A 13518-nucleotide genomic window follows, 5' to 3' on the forward strand; every position below is an offset into this window, starting at 1 on the left:
GGTCACTCACACACTCGCAGACATGCAAAAGCACACAGGCAGTGTGTGGAGAGGCCATGCTTTCTCTCACACTACCCAGAATGCCTTGGTGTTGTAGCGGTGCCATCATTTTGCTACTCTGATAACAGTTATAGAGCTGTGCATTGTCACTTTGATCTCTTTCTTTTTCTTTTTTTGTTTCGGCCTGTTCTTTTACTATTGCATGAGTGGAGTTGGAACATACCCAGCCTTCATAGTGTAAACAAAATGCGATTCTGGCTAAATGATGATGTCGATCATCCATTAAAAATAGAAAGAAAGAAAGAAAACAACTGTAGGATGGCAATGAAACGATAAATAAATGAAGCATTGATAGCACAACTAAATCCATGTGATCAAAGCTCTGAACTGTAGTTACGTACAGAGCCACTTTAATCATCACAAAGTATCTTAGTGTAGTTGTGGTTCTACACACATGCACACTGACTCTTGTGAGGTCAGCCATCGAGCTGAAGTCTTAGAGTGACCTCTATTGGTTTGGAGCGAAATAGGATGTTTTTGAACCGAACATTTAACATGGTGTGGAAATATTTACTTAGGCCTCAAGGAAAGACTTACTGCAGCCTGCCTTTTAAAAATGGGAAGCTTTCAAATGAATGCAAATCTTTTAATTTAAGAAAGGCTTTGATGTAGAGCCTAATGCTTCTCCATGCTGATCTGCCCATGTTTTAAGCATTTTGGGTTTGTGCGGTCTTACAGTTTCTTGTGTTCTGATTTGTGTTGTCTTTTCCCATAAATGCTTTAATTACTTTTATGCAGGGAATGCTTCAAAGCTCTTTGCTTTTCTTCGCTTTTCACATTAAAGTGTTGTTAAATTACCTCTTTTTGTTGTCTTCTGTCTTGCAGGCGAAGAGAGCCGTTCAAAGAGGGGCCACAGCTGTTATCTTTGACGTTTCTGAAAATCCAGATGCTATCGATCAGGTGGGTGTTAAGATTGTCAGTAACATTAGCAATATGCCAAATGTCAGGATGGCTTTGACTGGATTTGATCCTATTTGGTAATGCTTAATTTATAGTACATAACATTTAGTATGCAAATGGTTTTCTGGTGCATCTGTGTGTGCTTTTGGCTAATATTTTGCAAAGCGCAATATTGCTTGCTTTATTACCAGATAAAGATGCATGCTTTTAAAATCCACTTGAGATATTATTTCATCCCAGACCTTTGGCATACTCTTTTCAACACACTATTTGTTTTAGTTTTACTAATTTAACCTTGCATGCTTAGTATGCAAAAAGGGATTCTGTATCCTTTGGCTGCCTTGCAAGCATGGTTACTTCCTTACGTTACTCAGGTAACGCAAACCTAATTATAGATTGTGAATTGTATGTTGACCAGTTCTACTTTATTTTCGTTTTCTTAATGGAATTAAGCACCTATCCCTGTCTCTGGAAAAGGCTGATTTGTGCAAGTTCTTTTCTTTGTCTGTGCTTTTGAGAAAGACCAAGGGTCTTTTTTTCCACTCCCCTCCCTTTCACTGTGGTATTTTCCTCTTCCTTGCCAGGCCCAGACTTGCTTTTCTTTTTTCCCCTCTGCCTCGTTCAGTTGTAAATGGTGTACAGACGAGATAAAAGAGCTTCTGTGTAGACCACATGAAAGGAGTCAGTGCAGTGCATTCCAGTACCAGCACCTCTGTCCAGACTCATTCGGCTTCCTCAGCCGCACAGATTAGAATTTAAAGCCTCAAGGCTTTGGGGAGGATAAGGAGAGCGTTTTAATCACGGGGTTGAAGCATTAAGAGAAAAGCTTTCATCATCACCTGTTAGATCCTAACCTAGTTCACTTCATTTTCTTTCTCTTGGTATGTGTTTTCTTCCAGTAGTGAGCACGCGTACATTGTGAAGACCTCAGATAGTGCGGCTTGAGTATAAGTGTGCCATTACTTTTCTAAGTGATCTAACTTGTGGGTGAAAAAGCAGTCGGATACAATCACATAGTTCACTTGCATTGAAAAGGGAATCCACACATATCTTGGGATCAAAAGATCTTGGGTGGGCTCTTTTGACTTTGGCCAGTAAACAACCACCCAGAACACCCTAGCATCCAAGCCGCTCGGACAAGCACCCCTTACATTTTCTTCACAAAATATCAAAGCCATTTTAAAGTGTCATAATTGTGCGAGATGTCGTTCTTATGTTGACAAGGAATGTCTCGCTGATAAGTGAATGCTGTTTGTGCATCGAAGTACATGTGCTGTCAGGATCCAAATTTCTATCACATGACGTACATGCATTGTTTCTTACATGTTGTTATTTCAATGTGCTTTTTTGGTCCATTGAAGTGAACATCAAATTTTCACCAAATCTTGAATCACAGAGCAGGTTTACATGCACGGTCTTACACCAATTATGTGTAATAAGATGACAACGCATGTGGTCATATAAACACAATAAATGACGTTCCTTTATCGGTGTAAGGTCATAAACGGTGTTAGAATAAATTGATCGGCACGGGTAGATTTTTGCATATCATGTAAACACCTTATCTAGTGTTCTTATCGGCGTATACAATGTGTGCATGTGTTGTGTGCATGCCTCTGTTTGACGTCAGAAAGCAGAGAATAACGCGATTATTTCAAATATCATGCCAACATGGAATTCTTACTTTGTCCGATTTTTTTTTTTTTTTTTTTTAAAACAATCTGATTTTTGGGAGTAATCAACATATTGGTGTGCATGTAAACATGCTCACTGTTTATACTGTGGTAGAAATAAACAGTGGTGAGGTTAACATTTTAAACATTTCTTTGGGGGGAATGGTTGTGGTGGGAATGATCTTTAAAGCTATTTGTATAAAACGTATGTAAATAATTTTCACACTATAACAATACTTGAAACATTAATACTGAAACATTTTTTTTTTCACTCTGTGTTTCAGTTTTAAAAAAGCAATTCAAATTTAAATATTTGTTATTTCAAATTTTTTCATATTTAGATCTGGGATATGGTTCAACACAAAATTAAAAACTATTAAAGTAGTAAATTGTGTGTAAATGTATTAAAATAATTTTCACACCAATATTGAAATGGTTTATTTCACTTTACAATATTATCATAGCTTTAAAAATGTGATTAATAATATATAATATAATTTTTAATAATATAGTATTACTTTTTAATACTATAATGTAATTCATATTTTAATCTGGGACAAGGGTCTTTTTTCACTTTCCAAACATTTAGAAAGTATGGACTGTGTGACCTTCATATATAAAAACGCTTTACAATAAGGTTCCATTTGTAAACATTAGTTAGCAACATTAGTTAACATGAACTAACAATGTACAATACTTAAGCATTTATTTATCTTAGTTCATTTTAATTTTAACATATACATTTTTAAAATCAAAAGTTTTATTTGTAACATGAGGTAATGCACCATGAACTAACATTGAACAGTTGTATTTTTATTAACCTAATTTTACAAAGATTAATAAATGCTGGAAACAATATATTGTTTGTTCATGATACCTAATGCATTAATGTTAACGAATGGAACCTTATTGTAAAGTGTTACCAAAAAAGGTAAAATCAGTGAGTTTAAATACGAACCACTGAGCACAAATGTTCTGTAGTTGAAGAGACACCCAAGGATGTATAGTGAAGAGACATGGCGAAACCCTCGTTTGAAATGGGAGGCTTTCTTTGAGTCTGTGAATCTTTTCCTGAATGAAAACCCAACAGACCCAAAAAATAAGAGGGGGGAAAAACTCTTAAATAACTTAACTTTCAACTTCCCATATTTCACATGGGAGACATGACGACAGAGGGAGAAATGGAGGCTTGAATGTCCCTGGTATTTCCCTCAGGTTTTTCAAATTACAGACTTGAGCTGCAGTCTGAGGGAGCTACAAGGCTAAATCGAGCATCCACATTTGCAACATGCAATTGGTTTACTACTACTTTCCTCTTCTATACAGAAAAAAGCCCTAACCACAGTTTCCATGTCTGGACTCTATAGTTCGCTTTTTCACATGGGTGTATGTTGCTGTTGAGCGCTTTTTCCCTGGAAACAGAGTCCATGTTGATTTGGCAGACTGAATAATGATTGGAAACGCTATTCGTTTCAAATAATTACATGTATTTATCGATTTGCCTGCCCCACACTTTTTTGAGTTTCTACAATGCAAGTCAAAAGTTTACATACACTTAGGTTGAAGTCATTTTTTAACCACTCCACAGATTTTATATTAAGCAAAATATAGCTTTGGCAAGTCTTTTAGGACATCTTCTGGAGTGGTGGTGGTGTAGTGGGCTAAAGCACATAACTGTTAATCAGAAGGTCGCTGGTTCGATCCCCACAGCCACCACCATTGTGTCCTTGAGCAAGACACTTAACTCCAGGTTGCTCCAGGGGGATTGTCCCTGTAATAAGAGCTCTGTTAGTCGCTTTGGATAAAAGCGTCTGCCAAATGCATAAAGGTAAATCTTCTTTGTGCATAACACAATTTTTCCAACAATTGTTTACAGGCTGATTATTTCACTTTTAATTGACTATATTACAATTATAGTGGGTCAGAAGTTTACATACACTAATTTAACTGTGCCTTTAAGCAGCTTGGAGAATTCCAGAAAATGTCAAGCCATTTAGGTAGTTAGCCAATTAGCTTCTGATAGGCTAATTTCATTCAATTGGAGGTGTACCTGTGGATGTATTTTAAGGCCTACCTTAACATCTGTACAAACAATAGTATGCAAGTATAAACACCATGGGACCACACAGCCATCATACCGCTCAGGAAGGAGACTCATTCTGTCTCCTAGACATGAACGTAGTTTGGGGCGAAAAGTGCAAATCAATCCCAGAACAACAGCAAAGGACCTTGAGAAGATGCTGGAGGAAACAGGAAGATAAGGATCTATATCCACAGTAAAACAAGTCCTATATCGACGTAACCTGACATTTGACAAGACCCGCTCCTCCAGATTTGTTGGACTCTAGTCTTCAATGTGGCCCACATTTTCTATGGGATTCAAGTCTGGGCTTTGTGCAGACCAGTCAAAGACATTCACTTTGCTCATTTAGAGGTTGTTCTTCACCAGAAGTGAGGTATGCTTTGGGTCATTATCATGCTTGAAGATGAAATGTTGACCCAAACCAAGTTTTGTTGCAGATTGCCTGAGGTCGTCTTTCAAAATCTTCTTATCTTATTCTTTCGACCTTGATGAGGTTCCCAGTTCCAGATGCACTGAAACATCCCCACAGCATTATACTCTCACTGCCATGTTTCACTGTGGGAACTGTGTTCTTTGGGTTGAGTGCCTCTCCCTTCTTTCTCAAAACATAGGGAACATCTCTATGGCCAAAGAGCTCTAGTTTTGTCTCATCTGACCAAAGGTCACGTTTCCAGTATGCATAATTTTTCTCTAGGTTGTCCTTGGCAAATTTCAGTCTAGCTTGGAGGTGGCTCTTCAGAAGTGGAGATTTTCTTGGTCTGCAACCTCTCAGTCCATTCCTGTGCAGGGATCCTTGTGAGTGTCTTCGTTGAGACATCAATCCCAAACTTGGCTAAATCATTCACTAGTGTTTTGGCAATAGTTCTTGAGTCTTTAGAAACCTCTCTCACCAGTTTTCTTTCCAAGGTTTTTAAAATCTTTTGCTTCCTGCCTCTGCCAGTCTTGTTCTCCACTGTGTGAGTCTCTTCAAACTTCTTGATAATACTTCTCACGGCACGACCTGAAAACACTTTGGTAAACATGTATATCCTTCTCCTGCATTGTGAGCGTTTACAATTCTTTTTCTCAAGTCTAAACAAATTTCTTTTGTCTTTGTTATGATGACAGTTTTATATTACTTCACTAGTTGTTTTACAAGATACTAATCCTCAGTTTGAAGTGCTTGGGGGATTAATTAGGTTAATTAAGTTAGGTTAAATAGGCAAGTCATTGGATAACAGTGGCTAATCATTTTGTCTTCAACTGTGTGTGTGTGTGTGTGTGTGTGTGTGTGTGTGTGTGTGTGTGTGTGTATACACCGATCAACCACAACATTAAAACCGCGTGCCTAATATTGTGTAAGTCCACTCATGCCGCCAAAACAGCACCAACCTACATCACAGAATAGCATTCTTCTCACCACAATTGTACAGAGCGGTTATCCGAGTTACCGTAGACTTTGTAAGTTCAAAGTAGTCTGGCCATTCTCTGTTGACCTCACTCATCAACAAGGCATTTCCAGCTGCTCACTGGATGTTTTATATATATAATATATATTAGGGCTGTCAATCGATTAAAATTTGTAATCAAATTAATTACATGGTGTCCCGACTAATTAATCCTGATTAATCGCATATACAAATATTTGCTGAGAAAGCCCCTCATATAACAATAATTCAATATATAATGATGAAATAATACATAATAACAGTTATCTTTAAATATTTAAAAATTATATGTTATAATTTTTATTAAAAAAATAATTATATAAAATGTATATAAATAAATAATAATATTCAGATAATTAAAATGCATTACATTCTTGTGGCAGAAGAGTTCATCATTGAAACCATTCAAAAAGCGGCTTTAGAATACAATGTATTGTTTACTACCATATTATTGATCATAAGTCAATCACTGGCATACAGTTCACAGCAATCCATTTCACAAGTGAATTTGTCAATCAGTTGGAGATTTATTATGAGTGCTTGTTTTAGGACCCGTCAATTTACACCTGCGTCAGACTTTTTTTTTTTAGAAACAAGCCAGGGATATACGTAGTACACAATACTACAGATATATTTTACAATAATGCCAAGACATTATATTCTTTACATAGTGCAATGGTTTTCAATGCTTTGGAGTTGTTGGAGGTACAAAGAGTATTTAAATAATATTTTAAGCCTTTACAAAAAAGTGCAACTAGGGGCTTCATAGACATAAATTTACACTTTATGTATAAAAAAACTTGGCAAGAAAAATAAACAGAATACTACAGCGTGGACACATTCCCAAAAAAGGTGAGGGGCCGATTCATCTACAGCATTACTGAAGGAGCAAAGTGGATCTATTTCAGGGAGCATGTTTCTTAAATAAAGATTGACAAGGTAAAAATGGTGTAACAGTTTAAAGGACACCTCCTTTACCTCACAAATATTTAACTACCAACAAGGTTAAGACCATATGACCTGCATCAGACATGCTTGTGTTGCATCTCATGTGTGTTGCGTTATAAAAATAAAATGTTTAGGTCACTGTGTCAAGTTAAATATAATCTTTAAACATGTCTTGAGATCCCTTAGTTCGCATTTGCGCTCCTCCTAGTGTTATGAATGCAAGAATGTAACGCATGTTTGTGATTTGTGTCCATTGAAGAGTTGTTAATGTTTTGTTCACTGTAATAAACTGTGTATAGCTGAACGCGTTAAATCAATATATATATATGCGCACATACAGTTGAAGTCAGAGGTTTACATACATCTTAGCCAAATACATTTAACTAATTTTTTTCACAATTCCTGATATTTAATCGTACAAAACATTCCCTGTCTTAGGTCAGTTAGGATCACTACTTTATTTTAAGAATGTGAAATGTCAGAATAACTGTAGAGAGAATTATTTATTTCAGCTTTTATTTATTTCATCACATTCCCAGTGGATCAGAAGTTTACATACATTTAGCTTTTGATAGCATTACCTTTAAATTGTTTAACTTGGTCAAATGTTTTGGGGATCCTTCTACAAGCTTCTCACAAAAGGTTGCTGGAATTTTGGCCTATTCCTCCAGACAGAACTGGTGTAACTGAGTCAGGTTTGTAGGCCTCCTTGCTCGCACACCCTTTTTCAGTTCTGCCCACAAATTTCTATCAGATTGAGGTCAGAGCTTTGTGATGACCTCTCCAATACCTTGGCTTTGTTGTCCTTAAGCCATTTTGCCACAACTTTGGAGGTATGACAGAGATTTCAATTCCTGGCTGATGTGTTGCTTTAATATAGTCAAAAAAATGTCCTTCCTCATGATGCCATCTATTTTGTGAAGTGCACCAGTCCCTCCTGCAGAAAAGCACCCCCACAACATGATGTTGCCACCCCAACGCTTCACGGTTGGGATGGTGTTCTTTGGCTAGCAAGCCTGACCCTTTTTCCTCCCAACATAACAATGGTCATTATGGCCAAACGATAAGATTGTTGTTTCATCAGGACATTTTTCCAAAAAGTAAGATCTTTGTCCCCATCTGCTCTTGCAAACTGTAGTCTGGCTTTTTATGCCGGTTTTGGAGCAGTGGCTTCTTCCTTGCTCAGCAGCCTTTCAGGTTATGTTGATATAGGACTTGTTTTACTGTGGCTATAGATGCTTGTCTACCTGTTTCCTCCAGCATCTTCTCAAGGTCCTTTGCTGTTGTTCTGGGATTGATTAGCTCTTTTCGCACCAAACTACATTAATCTCTAGGAGACAGAATGTGTCTCCTTCCTGAGTGGTATGGTGGCTGCATGGTCCCATGGTGTTTATACTTGCATACTATTGTTTGTACAGATGAATGTGGTACCTTCAGGCATTTGGAACTTGCTCCCAAGGATGAACCAGACTTGTGGAGGTCCACAATTTTTTCTTTGCTGATTTATTTTGATTTTCCCATGATGTCAAGTAGAGGCAAAGAGTTTGAAGGTAGGCCGTAAAATACATCCACATGTACACCTTCAATTGACTCCAATTAGCCTATCAGAAGATAATTGTCTAATTGTCTAAAGGCTTGACATCATTTTCTGGAATTTTCCAAGCTGATTAAAGGCACAGCTAACTTAATATAAACTTCTAACCCACTGAAATTGTGATATAGTCAATTAAAAGTAAAACAATCAGTCTGTAAACAATAATGGGAAACATTACTTGTGTCATGCACAAAGTAGATGTCCGGAACGACTTGCAAGAAGTATAGTTTGTATTTAATATTAAATCTTTGTAGTGGTATAAAAATGAGATTTAATGACTTCAACCTAAGTGTTATGTAAACTTCTGACTTCAACTGTATATATACTGTATGTGTGTGTGTTTGTGTAAATATATATATTTACTATTTGAATAGCCCTGTACAGTTGGTGGAGGTATTTGGCCATTGCGTCTTGCTCTCTTAGAAGCGTTTATCAGATTAAGCAGTGAGTTTTTAAACACTTTGTCAGGAAAGATGTTCAAGTTGGAATTGTGTGTCTCAATCCTCACATTCAGTTCCATTCTGTTGTGTACCATCTGTTTGAACAATCCCTGGCCTGTGCTCAGTCTGAGCTGTTTCACTAATGAGTTCAGCCGAAAACCACTGCTATCTGGGAGTCTTGCTAACCAACATTCAACTGAAACTTTTTTTTATTGATTCATTTTATGCACATTAGTTGAAAATGAAATGCTCTTTTTCAACAGCAAGGAATGTTCTTTGCAATAATATTTGACGGTGCTGTATTGTTTATGGATACAATGCACCCTCTTGTGGACTAAGGAAAAAAACTCAATTTAAAAATCAGCTGACTTTTTTAATTTTGAAAAGATTTAAGGTAAAACTTTAAAAATTGTAGTTCCTCTGTCCAATTGACAGTCCTAGTGTGTGTGTGGGGGTGTGTGTGTGTGCGTGTGTGTGTGCGCGCGTGTGTGATTTAATAAATTATGTCTCAAGCTATTTTGTTTATCTTGTTTTAAAGATGTTTAGATATTTTTAATGGAAAACAGGACAAAAATACTGATTTAAGAAACATTTTCTCTTGGTGTCTGTGTCATTTAATTGTTAGGCATGGCCTGGCACGTCAGCTTGAAATATAATTTCTCTGTTTTCCTTTCTATTTACCGACATTCATTCTTTCAGCTGAACCAGGTTTCGGAGGACCCTCTAAAGAGGCCAGTGGTCTTTGTCAAAGGAGCAGATGCAGTTAAACTAATGAACATAGTCAACAAGCAGAAAGTAGCACGTGCCAGAATTCAACATCGGCCACCAAGGGTGAGGGTTCACATGGAGTTTGTCAACATGCTCATTACATGCATTGAAACATACGTAAGATGATGCATTGTGTACATATACATTTATACAGTATAAACACATACACATTACATTTTTCATTCCCCACTTAGAGCCATGGAGAAACAAAATGACATTAGTTTTTATAGCAACACTTTGTCCCATAAGTACTGTACATAAACATACTAGGATTACATAGCAGGTCATTTTGCAGAATATAGATAGATGTTCAAGTATGACATCTGCAATCTCTCAATATGCATGATTGTTTTTGTGCTGAAATACCACAATGGTAGCACATCACCGACAGTAGTGTGTAATAAACACAATGTACAGAATAAACAATATACAAAAGTGCACAGTATACACAATGCACAATACACATAATATATGCTTAATAAACATTTACAAATTGTGCAGAGTACTTAAGAGTATATTTTATTGAGCTGTTGTTTTCCTGCCTTTGTATACTGCAGCCAACAGAGTATTTTGACATGGGAATCTTCCTGGCGTTCTTTGTTGTGGTGTCCCTGGTCTGCCTCATCCTCCTCATTAAGATAAAGCTCAAGCAAAGACGCAGCCAGGTGAGGTTACATGTAACAGTTTTACATGGGTTCTGTTACAGTTAACAGTGCAGTTTGAGCTCCAAGTGTTGACTTTATTTTAACACACATGTTGGATCATTCTCGAAGAGGTCATCTGTTACATGTGGATTTTCAATTGAAGTTTTTTTGCTTATTTCATGCCATCCTTCTGACTTTGTCTGTCTTCTCTTCTGTCTGTAATTTATTCTCCACCTGTCAGAGTTCCATGAACCGGATGGCCATTCAGGCCCTGGAGAAGATGGAAACACGCAAGTTCAAGGCTAAGGTCAAAGGTCAGCGCGAGCCCAGCTGTGGGGCATCAGACTCGCTGAGCAGCAGTTCCAAATCAGACTGTGCCATCTGCCTTGAAAAATACATTGAAGGAGAGGTAAAATCCTTCAGCAATATGCAAATGTTACCTGTGCCATAAGCCAAGAAGCCGATTTTAAAAAAGCATGCTTATTACCCAAACAATCACTCTAAGTCAGACATCTACTTTCTCTTTCAATGGGTAAATTCATTTGACATGAAAATTCTTAAATCTATTCCAAAACCAAATGACAGACTAACAGACCAGAAGAGATATACCAAACCATTACTTCAAAACCTTGGAAAATGAGTCATGCTTTCTAGTTTATTTATTTTGGTTGATTGAACTCCTCAACTGAAGTTATTGATATAATTTTTTACTAGTTTCAACTATAAACCCTATGTCAGCAAATGTCTTTTTCTTGGCCTCCTTGTTCTACTTTTGTCTCAAAGTACTTGAAGACGAATACTGGTGCCATTGGGTTCAGTTTTTTGTTTTATTCGCCTTTTGCGGTTATGTGTCATTGTAAAAAAAAAAGTGCACAACAAAGAAATCAAGGCGTCTGGGAAGCACAGAGGAAGTGGCAATATAAAAGGCTCAATGGCATCAAAGGATTTTTTCTGTGATGAAGAAAAGCAACAAAAGCAGGGCGGAAAGGCTGAGGGAGGAGGATGAGTCATACTTGGGGACAGAGAATGATTTTTGTGGGTAAGATCTGTGAACTTGTTCATTGCGACTGAATGCAAAGGAGTCCATCATGTTTTGATGGGTTTTGAGATTTGGTGACACTATGTCTTCGGAGCAATAAAAATTGCCTTTTGGAATGTTTTATTATTCTGTTGAAATCTATAGGTGTTTATAATTGTACACCCAATAATTTTGCTGTTATCCAGTGTTCCAATTCTTCTGAAATCTGCAAAGCCTGCAAAAAGACAGATTCTTACTGGGCCTTATTTATACCTCATAAGCATTGGTCTCGGGACAGTTTTTAGTGCCCTAAAAAGCACTGAAATGCTGAAACTGTGGCGCCATCTACAGTTTACATACATGCTTAAACATTACATGGCAAATGATTATGTTTTTTGTCAACTAAAGCATATACCATTTGTGAATACCTCCATGAAGGTAAAACACTGAATTAAAAAGGCAGTTATCTAATATTCTTGCTCTTGCAATATCTAAGGATGTTGAGGAATATCTCTGCAATAACTGGAAAGCCAGCATAATGTTAAGGAGGATCTGTTGACCTCTCCAATCTTCTGTTCCACACATACAGGAGTTGAGGGTGATCCCCTGTGCACACCGCTTCCATAAGAAATGTGTGGACCCTTGGCTACTGCAGCACCACACCTGTCCACACTGCAGGCACAACATCATTGGTGAGCATCAGAAGATAACCCTACATCTAACCATCGCAAAGAAAACTATCCTCATGAACTGGAAAACTCGTAACAAAATACACATTAACCATTGGAAAAATCTTATTACAGACTTTATTACAATGGAATACACATCTCCCCCTTATAATTACGCATCTGAAACCGACCTCTGCCATCCAACACTTTCTGATCTCTTACAACTATGAATCCTCTCTCTCCTTTCAACTTCGACTCCTCCCACCTTTTTAATCAACCCACGGATATTACTATATTTTTGTTATTTTTGTCATCATTGCCATTATTATCATTATTGTTACTCTTATGATTACTATATATATATATAATTTTTTTTTTTTTTTTGCTGTTGTTATTGTCGTTGCTCTCATCATTGCTATCACCATTGCCATCATTGTCATCAGTATCATTATTGTTATTATTAATACTATTATTATTATTACCATTGTTAGTACTGTTTTGGAATTACTAACCTGGTGTTTTCACTACTGCTGTAGTTAAATCAATTGATTGTTTCCAAACTTCCCCCCTAATCTTTTCATGTGTTTTTAATGCATCACAACGTAGAATAGAGAGGAAAAGAGAAAAGGGGAAAAAAGAAAGGAAAAAGGAGAAAAAAATAAAATAAAATGTATGTATGTATATATACACTGAAAAACCTCAAACACTTTGGCAGGCAAGACAGGAGAGAAGTGGTTTCCATGGGACAGCATCTCTGTCCCAAGTTGAGACACTCTCACACTGTACCCCTTGTTTTAATGCACATTAAACACTACACATAACATACAAAAAAAATAAATAAATAAATAAATAAATAAAAAAAAAATTTTTAGGAGAAAATAGGGATTGAAGAGATGTGGGGGGAGGGTTATCTTATATTATCTTATTAAAGTATCTTTTATTTTTGAAGAGTGCTGACAATGGTAATTGTTACATAGGAGGAAAGATGGAAATAAGAATAGAAATAAAAATTGACTGATACAATGTTGGCAGCATGTTGGTAGTGAGGAGTGGTGGTGGTGATGGTAATGATGATGGTAATAAATAATAAATGGTTATTTTGCTTATGCACACACACACACACACACACACACACACACACACACACACACACTCTGTTATTTTCACTTCTGGAATTATGGAATTACTATATTGTTCGTTAATGCATTATTTTGGTTTGTATGTCTGTCTGTTAATAAAATATAAAAAAACAAAGAAGATAACCCTACAATCAGCCAAACGATAACACTACTGAT

The 13518-nt window shown here is 36.8% G+C and overlaps 1 protein-coding gene across 1 annotated transcript in view; it reads left to right on the forward strand.

Annotated features, from left to right (window-relative positions):
* Positions 1–13518, forward strand: part of LOC127643274 (E3 ubiquitin-protein ligase znrf3) — a 104061-nt gene that overhangs the window by 87145 nt on the left and 3398 nt on the right. Inside the window, exons 3-7 of the mRNA XM_052125945.1 lie at positions 886–960; positions 9825–9956; positions 10451–10558; positions 10779–10946; positions 12145–12247. Coding sequence (XP_051981905.1) covers positions 886–960; positions 9825–9956; positions 10451–10558; positions 10779–10946; positions 12145–12247 — 586 coding nt within the window. The remainder of the gene's footprint in view (positions 1–885; positions 961–9824; positions 9957–10450; positions 10559–10778; positions 10947–12144; positions 12248–13518) is intronic.

The sequence above is a fragment of the Xyrauchen texanus genome, chromosome 4 (assembly GCF_025860055.1).
Source record: "Xyrauchen texanus isolate HMW12.3.18 chromosome 4, RBS_HiC_50CHRs, whole genome shotgun sequence".
Taxonomy (NCBI): domain Eukaryota; kingdom Metazoa; phylum Chordata; class Actinopteri; order Cypriniformes; family Catostomidae; genus Xyrauchen; species Xyrauchen texanus.